The 21,689-nt window shown below is 38.2% G+C and overlaps 1 protein-coding gene across 1 annotated transcript in view; it reads right to left on the reverse strand.

Moving 5' to 3' along the window:
- SI (sucrase-isomaltase) overlaps positions 1-21,689 on the reverse strand; it is a 182,956-nt gene that overhangs the window by 65,146 nt on the left and 96,121 nt on the right. Inside the window, exons 15-25 of the mRNA XM_060767585.2 lie at positions 18,394-18,511; positions 16,888-17,059; positions 15,569-15,685; positions 15,318-15,472; positions 12,931-13,015; positions 11,067-11,123; positions 10,185-10,309; positions 9,520-9,608; positions 6,740-6,789; positions 1,285-1,455; positions 287-436 (exon numbers count right to left, since the gene is read on the reverse strand). Coding sequence (XP_060623568.2) covers positions 287-436; positions 1,285-1,455; positions 6,740-6,789; positions 9,520-9,608; positions 10,185-10,309; positions 11,067-11,123; positions 12,931-13,015; positions 15,318-15,472; positions 15,569-15,685; positions 16,888-17,059; positions 18,394-18,511 — 1,289 coding nt within the window. The remainder of the gene's footprint in view (positions 1-286; positions 437-1,284; positions 1,456-6,739; positions 6,790-9,519; positions 9,609-10,184; positions 10,310-11,066; positions 11,124-12,930; positions 13,016-15,317; positions 15,473-15,568; positions 15,686-16,887; positions 17,060-18,393; positions 18,512-21,689) is intronic.

Here is a 21,689-nt window from a genome sequence, read left to right on the forward strand (position 1 = left end):
TTAATGCAGTTTGAGGCTATTTTATCTATCATAGCTCAAGGCTATAAAATCAAGGGATTTGTAGTTTGGCCAGGCACTCTTTTGGTAAAGAAAGCTAAAGACCTTGTAAAACCACATTTTCCATGATTCCACAGTATTGAATCATGGCAGTCAAGGGGCATTAATTCCACAGTGTAGATACAGCTTCAGCCAACATACATCTAAAATGCAAAACGTATTCAGAAAGCAAATGTTTAGTTATTAAATCACTTGATGTTTCCACTACCACCACCATCATCATGCTTACCTCCCAGGTACAGCCTAGGGCTTGACAATTTGCCTGTGTTGCATCTTGATAAGGATAACAATCAAATTTATCACTATCTTTCAAGACCTGGTTCCAGGAGACTGTGTGTTCTTCCCCTAGTTTAAGCTGAAGGCCTGTTATATGAACAACCTATGAAAATAAGAATAATAATATACAACCTCACACAAATTGAGATCATTTATCTTGTCTACCGTACAATTAAAATTCAATTTTATATGAATGAAATGATAACTGCCAATGTTAATCTTTTCCATTGCTTGGTTGTTGATTTTTAATTTGTTTTTATTTAGACAAGTGATTCTTCGCTATGTTTCTTCTTCAAGATAGCAATGAGTTCAGCGATTTTCTTCACACCACAAAAACTTTATCTGCCATAGTTCCATACTATTGAACATTAGGATTTTTAGTTTTAATTACTAGAACTTTCTTGTTCATAATTTGATTGGTGCATTCCAAAACCATCAGTCTCAAGATTCCATAGCATGAAACCGTGATGTTTCCCCACTTGCTCAATTACTTGATGAAAAAAGTAACAAAAATTTATTACTTTGTTAAAATTACAAAAAAATTAGGTTCATAATTTCAGGAACACCTTCAAAAACTATTCACCCCTCCCCAATTTTAATGAGTATTGAAACATATTTTTCATTGATCGCACAGGCCTAATATCAGTACTTTGTGAATCTGGTTCGTACAGTGAGTAATAAATTCATTTTAGTTTGTTTTGACGGGGAAGCAAAAATATTCCCAAATGTCTTCTCTTAGATTTTTTAAAAGTCAGGCTTAAAAGTAGACATTTGATTGATATGCAAAGGCCATGCATTCATTTTATTTTAGTTTGGTAAATAAATTCCCTCCTCCCAGTTCAACTATCATGACCAGAAATCTTTAAAATGGCTAATTATAACACATGTCACTTCTATTTGAAACATTTCTCTTCTAGGAATTTATGAAAACATTTATCAATATTTATTTACCTTATCTGCAGCATTATAATTGAAATTGACAGGATAATTCTGAGCCACGTTGTTTGATGTGACTTTCACTTCTGTAACTTCTAGGGATAATCCAAAGATCTTGACATCCTGAAATTCTAAGTTATTTGGATCTTGGTAACCATTTTGTGCCACAGACATAGTTAAGACATCCTGGAAGATAGCAAAAGTACACATACTGAGTGAGGGCCTGATAAAGCAGTAAAACAATGTTTCATGGGTGTGTTTTACTTGCTTATTTTTAATTATTTCAGCACAAAGTCCTATAATGTAGATGTAGTATGAAGTGGATTGTTGCTGTCTTACACTGCTATCTCTTTTTGTGCATTGTGTTATATTAGATTATAATCCTTAAGATCAGAAACTATCCAATCAACAATTTGTAAGTTGCTTTGACTGCCTTTTTGGATGAAGAATGGGGAATTAGTGCTATAAATAAATGCAATGTAGTAAGCCCTCCACTTTCAAATTAGTTAGGGCCACAAGACTCCCACAGAAGTGGATAAACCATGAAAAAACCTATCATTTTTTACCTGAGAGAACAATTGCTGCAGCCCAGCCACCTACTTGATCCCCTTTTCATCCAAACATCACACATATGAACAAGAATAGTATGTTTGTTAAAAAAGGTATCTAATATAAAAACAGTTTCAAAATACATTCATGAGCAAGATTTCCAGAAGCTTAACTAAAAGCAATGACCAACTCTGAATAGGAATGTCAAAACTCACTTAAGCCAAAAGCAAGAAACTGTAATTCCAGGGTTGTTGCACTTAAACTAGAATTATATACAAACACTTAAAAGCATGAACATGATCATAATCCAAAGGATGGATACTTGAACTTGATTATAATTCCAAAGGCTTGAAACTTTAAACAAGATTTGTAATTCAAACAGAAGGCATGGAACTTAATCAGGAAAACAAGACACAGATCCAAGAACAGAACTCATAACTCGGACCTCCCAAGATAGGCAACTTGACACATGAAAATCCAATGTTGATCTCCCCACCCAACATTGACTCTAATTCCTTAAGAATACTCCCACTTGCCCATGACATCAGTCTTTCTCACACCTGGGTTCCCTTAGTTTAACTTTCAGTCTCTGGGAACTCTGGATTTGTCTCTGTTTCACACTATCCCTTTAGATCTGTAAATACTGGGTTGACTGTAACCCTCCTGTCTCATCCCCATTCCTTTTAGAGTCAATCGCTGGCCAATGAGAATCACTTCCTGTTTCCCCAACATCAGATCAATGCAAAACATTCCCATCGTCTCAAAAAACAGCTTTGCTTTCCCCCACAGAAACACCAGGTTCAACCAGAAAATCCTCATTCTCATCCTCAGAGGCTTCACAGGCCTCAACAACATATCTTTTAGAATCTCTGTATACTCCAGAGCAACTTCTACCAGAGGTTGACCATAAAGTTGTACTGTAGGATGCAGAGATTCCTAGAGAGCTCATATTAATCAAATTTGTTAATAGTTAAATCTGCAAAAGTTAAAACTACAAATGTGAAAGGGCAACTGTATAATACAATGCAGCCAATATCCTTTGAAGAAGAAAGACAAAATGCAGTTTTCTCCTCCCAGAATCTACCTACTATAACATAATGGGTTGAACCCTTGTGGCAGCAGGACTAAAGACTGACAGATCAAAGGTTCGAATCCGGGGAAAACACAGATGAGCTCCCTCTGTCTGTTCTAGCTCCCCATGCAGGAACATGAGAGAAGCCTCCCATAAAGATGGTAAAACATCAAGGCATCAGGGTGCCAAGTTCCAAGGAGCATATTATTGAATACGGCTTCTTAATTTTTTTTCACTTGCATCCCATTTTTTGCTTGAGAAATGTTTACATGAAATTTTACTTGCTATATAGGCATATAAAATAAACAGACATTTTTAGAAATCCCTATCACTCTTTCTAGCACTACCAAGTATCACAGGGCTGTGCATTCAGTTGCCATTACAGTCTAGGGAAACCCAAACCCAACTGCTTTCTGCAGACACCCTACATTCTTAAGATATAGCTCTCTCTATTTATTTTTGTTTCCAATGGATACAGTGGTCCCTTGGTATCTAGTGGGGTTTTATTACAATACATAAACTCATGGATGCCCAAGTTCCAATGGTCAAGTAAAATGGCGCCCTTTATATAAAATGATATGTCTGTATGGTTGAATCTATGGATACAGAGGGCCGACTTTATTCTAAGTCAAGATCTGCAGGAATAATAATAATAATAATAATAATAATAATAATAATAATAATTTTTGTCAGTAAAATAATAATAACTATAGCAACAACAACAACAATAATAACAACAACTTTTATTTATAATTTGCCCTATCTCCTCAAGGGGAGTCAAGAAGTCTATCAGATCAATACTCTAGCTCCACATTATCCCTGAATTTAATATTTAAGAGTATTGTGAAAGAAAGATAAATTTGTACTGTAAGAGAATCCAAGAGCATCAGATAACTAACCTGAGAGGAAAGAAGGCTGGAGAAGAGTAGACTGATGATAGAAATCAGTATTGACATTCTCCTTCTCACGGTAGCACTAATACTACCAGCCTAATGAAAGAAAGCCTTCCACTAAATGCTGTTAATTATTAATCTTAGTCTAAGAAGAGAAAGCCAAACACAAAACCCATGTTCCTCAGAACAAGTGTTGGGTACAACCTGAAAATATTTAATTACAAATAATCATTTACTAGCAATTAATTCATTTTTTTCAGTAGCAAAGATATAGCTCTAACATTATTACTGATGGGAACATTTAAAAAGAGTAGCAAAAGAAGGGTCCAGAATGGGGAGAAGGAATAAAAGCTAATGAGGAATGTAATGGTCCATTTGTAGCATAACTGTAACTTCTCATTTAGCTTTATAGGAACATGATATGACCTTTCTAAATGGTGCAGAGGGAAGATCACATGTGAGATCATCTTTTTCTAATGAATAAAAAACATTCAGGATTTTATAAATAACTAATGAAATTCTTAGTTACTTCTGAGAAATACAACAGTAAAGCACCACTTAGAAAATAAAATGAATTCCTTTAAAAATATATAATTCCCAGTACTAATCTTCTCATTATTATATTTGTTCAGTTCATTTGAACTTTGTAGCCTGATCTTTCTTTAGGACATATTTAGAACATGCATTTTTTTTTTATAAAGCTTGAAACAAATTGCAGAGACAACCTTAAATAACTCCCCACTTCAGAATGATGGATTGATTGCAAGCTGCACTGCAGTAATTGTTATGGTTGCTGCAGCAACTGTTATGAGTATAAGACCCGGAGAAAAGCAGTGGGGGATGCATAGAAGTAGCAAAGGGAACCTTTAAAAATAGGAAAGTGGGGGGCATTTGACTATGCAGGAAAAAAAAGATCAGTAGAGTTCAAGCTTGTTGGAGAAGAATATAGAATAAATTCTAGAGAGTAAAGATGATGACGACTCATGGAACCGGAAGAATGAGACTTTCACTGCAAAGGAATATCTAGAAGCATTAGTAAGAAGATGGCTGCAGGAAGAAGAGCAATCATAGCTTGGGCAAGTCTATAAAAACTGACAATGATACTGTAAATGTCACAGTGGCAGTTCGAGGGAAGAAGACTTGTCAAAGAATTACACTAGGGGTCCTTTCAGATAGGCCCTATATCCCAGGTTTTGGTCCCAGGTTTTCTGCTTTAAACTGGATTATATGACTCTGCACTGCCATATAATATGGGATAAACACAAAACCTGGGATCAGATCCTGGGATATAGGACTGGTCTTGAAGGGCCCTAGGTATCCTTATTCTTATTGTTCAATAATGTTAGAGTTTTTCTAAGACATTCACTTCTGAGAGATAGGCAAATTGGAACAGATAGCTAATCAGTATGTTTACTCTTATAAATGTAAAACTGTATTTTGGATTTTATTTTTTTCTCTCCCTTTCATAATACACATCTGAAAAATGTTAAATATAATCTAAATACTTTTACTTTAAATTGACGATCGTAACAATAGTTGAAGAATAATAGGCTCACAAAACAACATGAGTTCAAACCCAAAGAAACCAGTATCTACAAGCCTGCCATTATGATATATGGCATAAACCTATACAAAGGAAGCTGCAGGTCTGTTCCTAAGAGAGTTCCTACACAAGACTACACAATAAGATGGCAGGAAAATGTGTCATGGTTGATTTATAAAAACTCTTGTAATATTTAAAAGTACATGAGATTAATTATAAAAAATATTACTGTCAACTATTTATAAGCAATCATTAAATTGGGTTGTTGTGTCTTTTCCAGGCTGTATGGCCATGTTCCAGATGCCTGCCTTCATCTATGTCAGGCATCCTCTGAGGTTGTGAGGTCACATCCTCTGAGGATGCCTGCCATAGATGCAGATGAAACGTCAGGAGAGAATGCTTTTGGAACATGACCATATTGTCCAGAAAACACACAACAACCCAGTGATTTCAGCCATGATAGCCTTTGACAAACATTAAATTATTGTTGTTAGCACTACAATCCATATATATGTATACAGAAAGTGAAAAGTTTCTGTATATATTTCAACCTTCAATATTAATGTCAAAAATATGTAATACAATTTAATGTAGGATATATTGTAAAAGGCAAAGGACAAGAGCATTCTTGATAAGCACAGAACTGCAATTAATCTTTACAAACATTCAGAATTTCCTCAAATTTCCAGTTCCACTGCTCAAACTTTGAAATGATTATTACAGTCAACCGGGAAGTTGAATATTTAAGTTCTAAACATAATGTATTTGTAAGTTCTAAACATAATGTATCCTAAAGCAAGGATTCCTTATAATTTGGTCTATTTTCAGGACTAGACTCATTCTATCAGATATCAGAATAAGAGGAGTCTTCCAGGCTATTTGATGGTAGGTGGATGTCCACACTGTATGGCACCAAGCCAGTCTGGTGGTGAAAAAGGAGTCCACACAGCCTAGTGGCACTAAACCTGGTTACCATCACAGTCATTTTCTTGGTTTAGTGGCTATCACCAGGAGCAAAATTGCTAGTAGTTGTCCCTCTTTGAATGTATTGTTGCTGGTTGAGCCGCCAGATCAACATGGGAAATGGAACGGGGAACGAAACAACTTTAAATCACACAGCAACAATATGGCAGCTATTATCAATTGCAAAATAACATGGCACATCAAGGAATTGATTTTGAAATCCTACTTTATGACACTAGTGTAAATGCTACTTTTTTGACAGCTATCAAACACTAGCAATACTAAATTCACTATTGACTATCTGATACCAACTATCAAACAAAATATTTAGCAATATTCACATTTTTCAAATTCTCAGATAATTTTTGTATTTTTGACATCAGTATCCACAAAGAGCATCAGTTGGAGAATAATGTTACTTATCTCTACTCCTGGTGAAAGCATACTTACATTGGAGGCAGTAAATTGATATAAGAGGTAGGCTTTATTTTCCACTGTACCTAAATTATAAAAAAATACATATTTAAAATAAATATCTTAAAGAAAAACACTGATTAAATAAAATTGATTATCACTCTAGCTACATGACAATGCAAAATTGACGTTTGTTCACAAACAAAATCCATTACTGGCAGAAAGAAAAATAAAATGCAACTGGGTGAATCACCAAATATGTAATAATAATGGTAGGATGTAAAAATATTTGCAAATTTCTAACATTTGAAGAAAAAGACTGCATCACATTGAGAGATTAAGAAACACTTTTAAAAATGCATTAAGTTTTGGCCAGAACACATCAGAAAGGACAGGAATTCCTCTCACCTTTGGAGGTATTAGGATAGGAGGGGCAGGAGGGAATTTGCACAAAAAGATCTTATGCAATACACTTGCAAGAAATGATGAATATTATTATCATCAGAATCATCATCACCAACCCCAATGAATATGTTATATCCCTATTGGTTGTGTCAAATGCCGGAATTAATGTTTGAAAGGTGATAACATGGAATATGTGTGTGGTGGGGGAGGTGAAGTTACATATGTACAATATCAACTCATTGATTTGATATGTTATTTTGGGTGAGATTCCTGGCCAATTCTGACCATGTTATTCAAGTATATTAAAAGATGTTCCAAACTCTTGAGATAATATGCTAATTGTTGTTGTATACAACTGCATGTCCATTTAAAACATGACAGGTTAAGGTCCTCTCAACATGGAAATGCTTTTCCCTTGGCATTTATGTTTGCAAGACTGCTGTTAAAGGCACAAAAGACCCATCACAAAAAACAAACAAACAAAAAAGTGAGTTCCTTATGCATCAGAACAGTAGGACCACTGAAACAAAAAGAAAGAAAAGACATGTAGCTATGTAGGCTTGATAAATAGAGAATTTTAAAATGCTGGTATAAAAAGAACATTTTGTGTGTGTTTCCTACTTCAGGTTCAATGGAGTTACCACCATTTGCCTTATCCACTATATTTATGGTTTTATGGTTGGATTGCTAAGGAGCAATTAACAGAGGATAATGTTTATCGTTACACCCCACTTGTTGATCTTCACACACTGCTATTAAAGGCAAAAGAGGATGGCAGGGCAATTTATTATTGCTGGTAAATTGGCAGCCCTAAGCCCTACAGCTACAAAATTGCAGCCTCTGTTCTGAAATGGAGTAGAAATAGTGGGAATGTTTGTACTAAATAATTTAGAATTTACTCTGACATTCTAATATTCTGAGTTTACACGTGGGATTCACTGCACTTGTGACATTTCACTCCCACGCGCTTACTTTCAAAGTTCAAAACTTGAAAACACCATGGAGTTATAGAGAAAGAAAGCTTAATAAATGGTATGTCTATCAAAGGCGTATGCTGTTTGGAGTTAGCACTGCCATTTTAGCCTCAGAGAGTTAGGATTGCAAAGCAGATGGTACCATTTCCTATAGTAACAGCTGTTAAGAAGAGCTTGTGTGTGCATATCTTCAATCTTGAGCAGCAAAAGAAATGCACACAGCAGGTACTGAGCATCCAGGACTTTCAAGACCTTTCTCAATCATTTTAATGGGGAGAATTGGTTTATAAAACAAATAAAAAAATTCTAGGCACATTTGGTTTTGCTATCTCTCTCTCTCTCTCTCTCTCTTTAAAATGATTATTTTTTTTTAAAAAAAAAACATTACTGAAGCATTAGAAGTACCTATTAATAAAACTAAAGGATGCTACAATTATCAGCCAATTTATTAACTCAGAAGTTCAGTCCTCTGCTAGATATCAGTGATTAGAGACACTGGGAGGTTGATTGTAGAAGAAGAAAAAAACATATTTTTATAAAAGGCAAGAGCCTGAGTATAATTACTAGACTATACCCACTGAGTCAATTGTATAAATGGTTTCTGACAATCTATAGATTAATTTGGTACTTCTAACTAATGATAGTATCTAGATGTAAGGCAAAAGGTCAAACCGTTTTGGCATTTTTTAAAAGAAATTAGTACCATTAACAACAAATACATTTTTAAAAGTTTCTACTTGAGCAGTAAGTCTCTGAGTTATTGAGCTCCTTTTGTATATCCCCCAAAAATTCAGAAAGTCAAGTGGTCCTGGAGGATCTGTGACTCATTCAGAAATTGGGATAATAGCAATTCAGAAATAGTTGGGCATGCACATAATGCTAGCCTCTAGTAGAAATGTTGTTGTTGTTGTTCATTCGTTCAGTCGTCTCCGACTCTTCGTGACCTCATGGACCAGCCCACGCCAGAGCTCCCTGTCGGTCCATTTAGTTTTCTTGGCAAGGATACTGGAGTGGTTTGCCATTGCCTTCCCCAGGGATCACGCTTGGTCTGACCTCTCTGCCACAACCGTCCCGTCTTGGGTGTCCCTTCACGGTTTCGCTCATGACATCATTGAGGTGCTCAAGCTCCAGCGCCCCGACAAGGCGGTGATCCTTTGCTGGAGTCTAGTAGAAATACTTGAAATAATTTTGTATCCACTTTTGGCACTCATCGTTATTTTATGGTCATTATTCACACAATATGATCATTCTGAACAGAAAATCACAATTAACATCATACCCCATATTTTATACACATCACTTCAATGATCATCCTTCTATCTCAATTTTGCAAATATTGTGATAGAGGGACCTTGTACTTTGCCCTCAGACTGGCATTATACAGTAAGACCTCTGGACGTGTGTATTCTTTTTTAGTATATATTTTTTTGTGATTACCTCTTGTTTCACCATCATCCCAGAATAATTCTCCTGTTGCTGTTCCATTGTCATTTAAGGCAATTATAAGCCCCATAGGGTTTACACGACTGTAAAAAAATGTGATAGTGTTCATGTCACCTGAAGCATTATAATTTTAAAAGTCTGGACAATAAAGTAATTGACAATGATGGTTACACTTGATTGAAAGATACAGTCATTTTCAGTATCTGATTTTCATTATTACAATGTGGACATCACTACTGATCTACACAGTTTGTTGAAAATATATGAAACATTTGAAAAGTTCAGTCATTATCAAGATGTTCATAATGTTCATTGTCATACTAAAATTTAATCTGTATGAATGTGACACATAAAATAGGGCTCTTCTAAACTAAACTAATGTCAGACCTGGTTAGCACTTGAATATAGTCTTATACAGATGGAAAAGGGGAAAATAAAAAGAATACAAACAAGAAACAAGAAAAGACAATTATACTGCTCACTACTGAAAATCTGTACACACTTTTAACTGATATCTGAAATAGGGGAGTGTGCATCAATAATAGTACATTGTTTAACTGGTTTACTGCAATGATGCTAACTTTGGATATTTTAGGAATCTACAAAAATTAAAAGGGTTTAGAGTAAAACAGACTTCAAATGCAGCCTTCATACAGTACCTGAAAACGGTTGTGTTGGCTGGTTGTTGAGTAGGAAAGATGTAGCCTCCTCTGAGATGAAGTCCTAGTTTATCTGCTGGGAGATACATCTGACATTGTTGTTTCCTCCAAATTGCCTTTCTGCCCTAATTCATGGAAATGAAAAGGCCAAAATACAAATTTACAATATTCATACATTCAAGTTTCCATCTGAGTGCATCCAAAGAAGAGTTGTCTTTCTCATATTTCTAGAAATCACAGTTAGTGTTATTGCAAAAGCTCTTACTTCAAAATATTGATATCATAAAATGACACACTATATTAATCTGCTGATCAGTCTGGGAAGAAAAGCTGTCCTCCTTAGAAATCTATGTTGTTTTATATCAAATATTGAAATCCCCTTTCTCTAAAAATCCCTGTGAGCAAACAGTTATTGAAGGTGCAGTCCTATACATACATCTATTTCTATTCTGACAGTCATAACCAGACCTTCTCCTTCCTCCTTGCAGCTCTTTCCTTCTCTTGTAAAGGGCCTCCTTTGGGGTTTTTTTTTTTTGGAGCTTTTTGTTGTTGTGTTATGGGATGCAGAGGAAGATACAATTGGTGATGTGTTTTTGGAAGCTGCCCTGAGTCCCCTTGGGGAGAGAGGGCAGGTTAAAAATAAAGTTTTATTATTTATTTATTTCTTATTCATCATTCTGTTAGACTCTGCTATTGTATCAATGGGAGTCTGTGGACAGGAGTTAGCTCAATTGAAAGACAATGAATCTTACCACGAGATGTACACCGAATTGCCATTGAACTTGCTTTTTTGTAGCAGATAATGGTGTTATAATTTTTTAGTATCACATCTTTTAAAAAATTGACATTTTGTTGTTGTTGTTGTTATAGTTATATACTTACTGTTTCATACTCATACCACACAGCATCAGGCATATACGCATCCACTGTGTTTGCACCCTGAAATGTAAATAAACAGGAGAAGAGATTATAGGACATCCTCACATAACACAAACTCCATACCAATAAAAGTACATAATGTAATTTATTTTGAGATTTCCTCAAAGCAGAGAGCAATCCATTACAAAATTGTCTTGTACGTGCATCCTTCAATGGGGATTATGCAACAGGACAAAAACACTCCCAATCACTTTACTGTTGATGGCACTAAGAATGAAAACAATGTTTTCAATTATTCATTTCCACGTTAAAAAAGTAGATTTCCCAAATGTTAGTAAAGACCATTGGGAAATATATCAGAACAATCTAGACTATGAACATATAAATTGTTGTGGGGAAATTACTCTGTAGAAAAAAACCCCACACATTTTAATCAATTTTTGGGACACTCAAATACACGGAGAATACTATAGAGAAATATTCATTTTCTCCTGCAGAAAGAAAGAAAACCACCATAGTTATTAATCCTTTCATGCCAAAATGATAGAGTTACATATTTAAAATACCTAGCTGGTACAAACGAAACAAGATCTCATTTTATTTCAGAGGTTTTCAATAACTACTATTTTCTATAGATTATTAGTATGCTTTGACTTCTAGTAGCTTCCTTGAATTCCAGGTGGGATATAAAACCCTTCTCCTACTCCTCCAGACATTTATTTTTGCTGGGTTGTTGTAGGCTTTTTGGGTTGTATGGCCATGTTCTAGAAGAATTCTCTCCTGACGTTTCGACTGCATCTGTGGCAAGAATCCTCAGAGGTTGTGAGATTATTTTTGCTGTTAGAATGATATTCTTAAGCTTGTTTTTTTTAATAATAATAAAAAAGTTGTAAGCCATCTCAAAATCTCTTGTCAGAAGGACTGACATAAATGTTTTAGGAAGGAAGGAAATCTGGTCTGTCTTTCTCTTTCTAAAGGTTTAATATCAGATGGGGAGAAGGTCAAGAAAGAAGCCAATGGCAGGCCTGTAGCCAGAGGGAGAATTAAAGATTCAACTTCCTCCCACCCCCAACCACCAAAATGTATCAGTTTTTTTAAAAAAAACCCTGGTTTACTTATAATTTTAACTGCTTAACCAATTTATGAGGAAACCAGGTTTTTTTTTTAACCTGACACATGGGGGGGGGGGGTGGGTCTTGAACCATACTTAGAAATTGTTATTTTTCTACATATATTGGGCCTGTTTTTACTTAAGCAGAGCGCTTAGTTATTCGTAACTCTTAGAAGACTGGGTTGCTGTGAGTTTTTTGGCCTGTATGGCCATGTTCCAGCATATACAATTTTGAATAAGTGCTGGAGGGAGCTGAAGATCTGTGAAATGGTAGGAGCTTACAGCAGGATACATCTATACACTAGTGTGCGACAAAATCAAGAACTGCCTTCTGTATTTTTCCTCAAATAGTTGAATCCATGTCCTTTGACCAGTAATATATATTACTAAATATTATTTAAATATTTAAATTAAAATTATTTAAATACTAAATATAAATAAATAAATTAATAAATGCCCTTTGACCAGTAATATATATGCAGCAAGCCTTCCATATCCATGGGACATTTAATATAATGCCAAGTTTTTTTAAACTTTGTGTTTTTTTAAAAAGACATTACAATTGTATTCTTGGTCCACTTCTGATATGAAAAATAAACAAATACTGCATATATAAACATTTGTGTGAACATAATATTTTTCCAGTTTAGATTTCATATAAGAGAATTTTCAATGCATGCTGAATTCATGCATTATATACTTTATAAATGATTAATTAGATAATAACATTAATAAAGTTAATAAAATTAGATATACCTCATCCAGGACTGGAGTAATAAGCAGCCCAGGCCCCCACAAGAACTGTTTGTCAATAGCCCAGGTGGCTTCATCTGAGTAGAACCTGCACAAATAAGATGACACTCATTTTGTTGATGGAGCACATCTCAGGCAATAAATCGTGTTAATGAGGCATTTCTTCTGGAACACGTACAAAACATTGTAACATTAAATGTTGCAAATTATAATATAGTAGCATAGTATTATAATGTAATACAGAGATGAGCATCAACATGTCTATGCAACCTTATTTTTACTCATCTTTACAGGACTAGACATCTCTGATCAGTATAGTTCCATTTAATGTGAATAAAGAGTAGAAGTTCACCAAGGGAATGCAATTCCAGTCTCTTTATGCTTACTAAGGACCTTCAATGAAGAGGAGCTCTATTGGTAAGTCTGAACTGGAAATTGAAATTACATGGGCTGAGAGCTGAAATAATTATATGCCAAGCTAGGAGCAGTGATGTGAAAATCTGTCAGCTTTGTTTATATTGCATCTCCCAGAACCCACACAATATCCAACCAATCTCCCTACCAGGGTAAGATATTTCAACATGGAAATTCATGTGTATTTTAACATACAATTCATTTGATGGATCCATTTTCATGCCATTCCTCAACTGATGAAAGTATGTCTTGAGAGTTTTCACAATGAACTTATTTGGGTACATTAATTTGGGTCCCACCCCCATCACACATGTGGATGGCAGGGATGAAAAGCAGGGTCTTCTCAGTAGTGGCCCCACAGCTGTGGAACTCCCTCCCCAGTGACATCAGAAGAACCCCCTCACTCTGAAGCTTCAGGAAAAAAAATCTTAAGATTTGGCTATTTAAGTAAGCCTTTGGGGATTAATATGACCCATATGATGGAACCTGTATAAAAACAGTGGAAGCAATTGCTTTTATGTTTATAAAGTTAAGTTGGTTCTAGACCTTTGTTATGTTTTAAGCATCTTAAAGATTTATAATTGATATGTATATGTTTTTCCAGTTTTATAATATTGTGTTTTACTATTATTGTTTGAATCTGGCATTGAGTGATTGCCATAGTTTGTAAGCTGCCCTGAGTCCCCCTTCGTGGGTGAGAAGAGTGGGGTATAAGTACAGTAAATACTCAGCTCAACGAGGCCAACTCCTACATCCAATCCTGACCCGATAGTCTAACCATTCCCTGCAAGGGAAGGTCAGATAACTTTTGGAGGACAAGCACCATGGGGTGACCCTCATGGTGCCAAAGTTTTTTTGCAGTGGAAGCAAGGCCAAGAAAGAGCCCAGTCTCTGACCAGGGTATTACCTGACACTGTGTAGTATGTGCCTGTATAGTATATTTTCCCTGATATGAGTGATCTGTTAACTTCTGTATGTTGTCTATTTAACAGATGCAGGTCCATGGACCATAATAAAGTTTATATGTACAGTAAATAAATCTTTAACTTTAAAAAGAAAGGGAAATGATATTAAGAAATGAAATTATAAGTGCTTTTTAAAGATATCATAGGCCAAAAATGAGGCCATTTTCATTTTACAAAACTTCACTTATGACTTCATCACACATGCCTTCGCAAGTGTCCTATGACAGCACAGTTGATCCACAGAGTGTCATGCCAGTCATTACATGATGCACACTCACTTTCAGCGGGGCTCCATAGATCAACTGTAGCACAAACATCATATGGCACTTTGCCCAGAACACAGGAGACTTCCTGTGTTCCACAAGGAACAACAGAGCCAGCGTTGGGAGAAGCCACATGGCGACACTTCCCTGTGTGTGATGGGAAGTCATCAGCGAGAGTGAGGCTGGGCGCTGGGATTGCCCTGCTGCCCCTCATCAATGTGACAAGGTCCTCAGATATGAAATAATTTTTCCACTTATAGGAAAAATTAATTTACATTTTATATGTAACTTATATACATAACCTAAAGGTAATTTTATACAACGTATTTGATAATTTTGTGCAAGAAGCAATATATACATTGAACCACCAGAAAGCAAAGATATCACTATCTCAGTCACCCATTTTGGATTATTTTGGACTCCAAATAAGAGATGCTCAACCTGTATTCACTTGTCCTTATTTTTTGAATGTTGGATTTCTGTAGAAGAGAGAGTTAATTTATCACCATCACCACCTTAATCTCTTACAGAGTTTAAACCTAGAGAAGTCTTCTACCCTCTCTATTGAAGCATCTAAAGATTTTAGCATTATGATCAATGTTAATACTGACACAAATACTAGGATTTAGTATTAGGGGTTAAATTATAATAATATTCAATGGATTTTGAGAAAAGCATTGTCTTTTATTGCTGATTATAAATACAAGAAATAGAAAATATTTTCTTAAAAACAAAACTGTCTACTTACTCATGTAGAACAGGTCTCACAACTGTCTCTCCATGGGCATGTGCTTTATAAAAGAGGGTGTAGAGATATGGTAACAAGGTGTAACGTATGTTTAGATAATGTTTGGTTGAATTCACCAAGAGAGAGTCTTGCCCAAAATATGCAGGATCCTTAGGCTGAAAGTGAATTATCAAATTATTATTGAAATAATTTGCAGGGGGAAACGAATTCAAAAGAGTAAAAAAAGTGACCTGCTTTTAAAAGAAACTTACATCATTTTTTTCACTATTGTGATTCCTTGAAAATGGGTAAAATGCTCCAACTTGTAACCACCGTCTACAAAGTTCTTCAGAGACGTTTAGGAGAAAGCCACAAATATCTGCTCCAATCTGAAAATTATACACATTAGATAAGTGTCTAAATGGCATTTCAGGTTTGCAATAGAGCTATAATAATATAGATCAGGATTTTTTTTTATCATGAAGTGGTTGCCATGGGAGGAGGCAGTTGCTAGGACTAAGTGGCTTATTTCTAAATAGGGAGAGGCAGAGCCTTCAGAGCAAAAGACCTTTGACTATCTTAGTGAATGGGCAGTTTTGTGACATGGACCATTTTCTAAGCTACTCTACCCTAAGCTACTCTTTCTAAGCTACTCTTTTGAGCCAGGCATTTGAAAATACACCAACTGAAGTAATCTGGAGACTTGTGGTCTGGAGTTGCCCCAGATACAGCATGGGATAGTCCTGGAGCCCTTTTCTATTCACCTAACCGGGCTAAATGCACATGGGTCACTGCTGCTGTTTCTCCAGTCAATAAGTAGCTCTACAGCTGAATCCTTGCTAGCAATGTCTCTTTTTTAAAAGATCACAACAGGAGAAGTGATATTGCCAGCAAGGATCTACTGGGGAGTTGCTTCCCTCCTGTTATGCACAGGTGGATCTGTTTGATGTGTGGACACTGAAGCGTCTCTGGGACTTTTTGGAAGCTTCATAGTAAATTGTGATTCCCCAATGTGTCAGATTATCAGATGGAAGAAGTGCTTCTGCTTCAAAAACAGCAATATGAATTACTTGCAGCGGTTGCAAAGTGAGCTCGTTTTATTTTGCCTATGACCTAGGACACTCAAAATCAGCAGCTATGTTTTCTCATGGCTGCTATCAAAGATTTATTTGTTCTCTTGGTGCTATGGAGCTTTTGGTCTCATTCATCAAAGCACTTGCTGGTTTTGTCTCCATTGGCTACTGTCCCATCAGATGATCCTAACCACTAATGTCCTACCCCATTTTATGGTAATGCATTTTCAAATTAGTGACATAACTGGCTTAGTGGATCATAAGTTTTATTAGCCTGGCCTTTAGGATGCAGTGCATTCCTACAGACAAGTGCTGTACCGCTAAGGAGATGCATCCGAAAGAAAGAATCAGCAAATGGAATTACAATTGGCGGGGGAGGGGGACACACCATCTAATAGTTATATCATCACATCAAACAGTAATGTAAGATATGGATCAGAGCCAAATTAACAGTATGTTGTTTATGAGCATAGCTGGCAATTCAACTACACCTTATTATTAGAATACAAATGACTCACATAAGGGTAGCCAAAAAGATTAAATTCCAACATTCCTGGTATGGCCCATTTCATATTATTCCAGGTGGCATCATTATCACCCAGCCAGTGTCCTGTGAATTTTCCAGATCCAGCAAAAGTAGATCGAGAAAGAAGTAAGCTTCTCTTGCCAGGAAAAACAGTTTGAAGAGCTCTAAAAGAAAATATATATGATATTAGAACAAAAATTTCCATGCTGAGTTAAGCAGTGTTTAAGGACAGTACCCAGATTTCTTTCCTATAGTACTAATTCCCTTCTAGGGCCCTTTTAAGCATGCATTATAATCCAGGTTAAATCAGGTTAAAAACGGGGTAGGGGGATGTCTAATTTATGTTTAGCTAAAATGAAGGAGGAATCAGGAGGAATCAGGTTAAGGGCTGGAAAAGACATCTTAAAAAGATGCCCTTTAAACTGGATTCCTCCTGAAAAAAGTGCACCTGTCCATGCCTGTGTATCCCTGCAGGCATGGAAAATGTGTTTTCCTTCTCTCCACCCTGAATGGACTCCTCCCGAGCACGTGCATGTCTGTCAAGCCCTAACAGCTGATCAGGTGTTAAACACAGACACATATGGCTCAGGGAAGCAGAAGAGAAAAGGAAATAAAAATTTCTATTGTTTACACTTTGTAATGTTAAAGAAAGCTTGACTAGGAAAAATATGATGATACATACATTTTACAGGGAAGCAAGACTAGTGTTGAATGCATTAAGTGTTTCATTGGTAAATATGTTGCACATTCTAGTACATGTGCAATTGGACAACCTTCAATAGGCCATATTTGTCTATGGCTGCAACTACACTGCAGAATTAATGCACTTTGATACCACTTTAACTGCCAAGGCTCAATGCTATGGAAGCCTTGGATTTGTAGTTCAATGAGATACCAGCATTTTTCGGCAGAGAAGCCTGGTAAAACAATTACTCCCATGATTTCACATTAAACCACAGTAGTTAAAATGGTATCAAACTACACACATTCGACAGCATAGATACACTCTATGACTTCTTGTCCCATTATCAACTACTCATTGAGAACATTAAAAAAGACATGAAGATATGTATATAAACAGCAAAAAAATTTATCAAGAGGAGTAGTGACAAAAATGAAAGCTTCATGACTGAGAAGGAAAAAATGGCAGGTGAAGAGATGGAGTGTTTCTCTCCAGATTATTTTTCTTTGCAACAGCTGGATTTGGCAATGAACATTAAAACACAGTCTGCAGCTATTTGGAGGACATAAACAACCCTCCTTTATCCTAATATATGGCATATTTCTAAGCTATGAGGCATCTGAATATTCATGTAGGAAACAGTATTACATCTTTAATTAAAACTTCCAAACAATTTGATTTCCTTCCCGCCACCCCACCAAAAAAGGTTCACATAATTTTAAACAAACATTTCACTGGTCAAACACTTTGTTCCCCAAAGCTTGTTACATGCAAAGTAGCAAAAATTAATTTAGAAAGAAAGGAAGAATTCCTTACTGGTCAGTAGCAGTACTCATGAAAAATCCATAGAGGCTGTGGACATCATACTCTTTGCCTGCCTTCTGCACTGCATCCATACAAAGTGTTTTTGAGTACATGACACCATCAAGAATTTCTGTGGGAATGAAGAGAGGAGAAATTCCACCCAAGAAAAAACAAATGCTTTGGTAGACAAAGTCTCAGGATGATGGTTTTATACTTAAGGAAAGAACAGTTTTACAGAAGCACAGAGTATTTATTTATTTATTTATTATTTATTTATTTAGTACACTTGTATACCGCTAATATCTCAGCCTGTGCGGCGACTCATTGCGGTTTACAACATATTTAAAAATACAATATTCACTTTAAAAATATAAAATAAAATATAAAAATACATACATATACATACATAGTATTGGGCCACCAATACAGACCGGAGCATCTCATAGTTAAAGTCGTAATCCAATTCGTTATCCTTGATTGCTAGTCCATGATCAAAACATTATCACATCGGAATTAGTTGAAAACTTGCTCGAACATCCAAGTTTTCAGTTTTTTCCGAAATGCCATTAGCGAGGTGGCTGATCTTATTTCAGTAGGGAGGGCATTCCAAAGCCGGGGGGCCACCACAGAAAAGGCCCTATCTCTCGTTCCCGCAAGCCGCACTTGTGAAGCAGGCGGGATGGAGAGAAGGGCTTCTCCTGAAGATCTTAGGGTCCTGGTGGGCTGATAGGCCGAGATACGTTCGGATAGGTATGTAGGGCCAGAACCGTTTAGGGCTTTAAAGGTCAAAGCCAGCACTTTGAATTGGGCTCGGTAGCTAATCGGTAGCCAGTGGAGCTGGTACAGCAGAGGAGTTGTATGCTCCCTGTGCCCTGCTCCTGTTAATACCATGGCTGCCGCCCGTTGGACTAATTGGAGCTTCCGGGCCGTCTTCAAAGGCAACCCCACGTAGAGAGCGTTGCAGTAGTCAAGGCGGGATGTAACCAGAGCGTGGACTACGGTGGCCAAGTCAGACTTCCCAAGGTACGGTCGCAGTTGGCGCACGAGTCTTAACTGTGCGAATGCTCCCCTGGTCACCGCCGAAACCTGGGGATCCAGGCTCAGCGATGAGTCCAGGATCACACCCAAACTGCGAACCTGTGTCTTCAGGGGGAGTGCGACCCCGTCTAACACAGGCTGTAACCCTATACCCTGTTCGGCCCTGCGACTGACCAGGAGTACCTCTGTCTTGTCTGGATTCAATTTCAATTTGTTCGCCCCCATCCAGACCGTCACAGCGGCCAAGCACCGGTTCAGGACCTCGACAGCCTCCTTAGTAGCGGGTGGGAAGGAGTGACAGAGCTGGACATCATCTGCGTACAGATGACACCGCACCCCGAAACTCCGGATGATCTCGCCCAGCGGCTTCATGTAGATGTTAAACAACATGGGGGACAGTATTGAACCCTGAGGAACCCCACAAAACAAAGGTTGTGGGGTAGAACAGGAGTCCCCCAGTGACACCTTCTGAGACCGACCCTCGAGGAATGACCGGAGCCACTGCAGAGCAGTACCTCCGAGACCCATTCCCGCGAGGCGTCCCAGAAGGATAACATGGTCGACGGTATCGAAGGCCGCTGAGAGGTCGAGTAGCACCAACAGGGACACACTCCCCCTGTTGAGCTCCCGACGGAGATCATCCACTAAGGCGACCAAGGCTGTCTCGGTACCATGTCCCGGCCTAAAGCCAGACTGTGCCGGGTCTAGATAATCCGTGTCTACCAAGAATGCCTGGAGTTGTGAGGCCACCACACGTTCCATGACTTTGCCCAAAAAGGGAAGATTGGAAACAGGCCGATAGTTTACCAATTGAGTGGGGTGCAGTGATGGTTTCTTCAACAGCGGTTTTATCACAGCTTGCTTTAAGCTGGCTGGAAAAATGCCTTCCCGAAGGGAGGCATTAACCACCACCTTAACCCACTCGGCCAATCCCCCTCTGGCCTCCTTTAGAAGCCAGGATGGGCAGGGGTCTAGGATGCATGTGGTAGCTTTCATTCCTCCAAGCACCTTGTCCACATCCTCGGTTTGAACCAATTTAAATGAATCCATCAAAATCGGACAAGCAGATGCTCGTGTTACATCCTCAGAGACTGCCGTTAATATGGTGTCCAGTCCAGAGCGGATCAAAGCGACTTTGTCTGTAAAGAACCGAGCAAAAGCTTCACAGCGAGCTGCCGCGTCATCAGGGCACCCATCCTGAATGGTGGGTTTTAAAAGGCCTCTGACAACTCGGAACAGTTCAGCCGGACGGTTCTTTGCAGACGCAATAGTGGCCGCAAAGAAAGTTTTCTTTGCGGCTCTTATTGCCGCGGCATATGACCTTAAAAAGGACACAAACCGTGTTCGGTTTGGCTCGCTCGGATCCGAACGCCACACGCTCTCTAGTTCCCTCTTCTTTCGCTTCAACACCGCCAGCTCCTCAGTAAACCAAGGAGCTGGTTTAGTTCGGCTACTTGAGAGGGGACGTTCTGGAGCGATCATGTCTATTGCCCTGGTCATCTCCCCATTCCAGAGAGCGACCAGGGCATCAACAGGATCACCAACCGAGGTGGCGGGGAAATCCCCAAGAGCCATCAGGAATCCTTCCGGATCCATAAGCCTCCTGGGGCGGACCAATTTAATAGGTCCTCCACCTCTGTGGAGGTTAGGGGGCGCAGTAAGTCTAAAGCTGACCAGGTGGTGGTCGGTCCATGGCAACGGAGAGATGGATAACTCCTCAACACCGCCACCTTCCTCCCATCCCTGGCAGAAAACCAAGTCCAATGTATGTCCAGCACTGTGGGTGGGGCCAGATACTTGTTGGGACAGACCCATGGTCGCCATGGTAGACATGAAGTCCTGAGCCGCTCCCGTTAGGGCAGCCTCGGCGTGGACGTTGAAGTCCCCCAGCACAAGCAGCCGTTGGGACTCCAATGCCAGGTCCGAGATTACCCCCGCTAGCTCAGGTAGGGAGACTGTAGTGCAGCGAGGTGGACGGTACACTAGCAGAATCCCTAATCTGTCCCGGTCACCCACCCTCAGGTGGACGCATTCAAAATTTGTTGACTGCGGGATGGGGGTCCTGGTCAGAGAAATGGAATCTCTATAGACTACTGCAACCCCGCCTCCCCGCCCTCCGGATCTCGGTTGATGCTGCACAGAGAACCCGGGTGGACAAAGCTGGGTCAAGTTTACACCTCCAGCTTCGTCCAGCCAGGTCTCTGTGATGCACGCCAGATCTGCCTGTTCAGATGTAACCAGAGCGTGGTTCAGATGTAACCAGAGCAGGG

This window comes from Anolis sagrei, chromosome 3, assembly GCF_037176765.1.
Source record: "Anolis sagrei isolate rAnoSag1 chromosome 3, rAnoSag1.mat, whole genome shotgun sequence".
Taxonomy (NCBI): Eukaryota; Metazoa; Chordata; class Lepidosauria; order Squamata; family Dactyloidae; genus Anolis; species Anolis sagrei.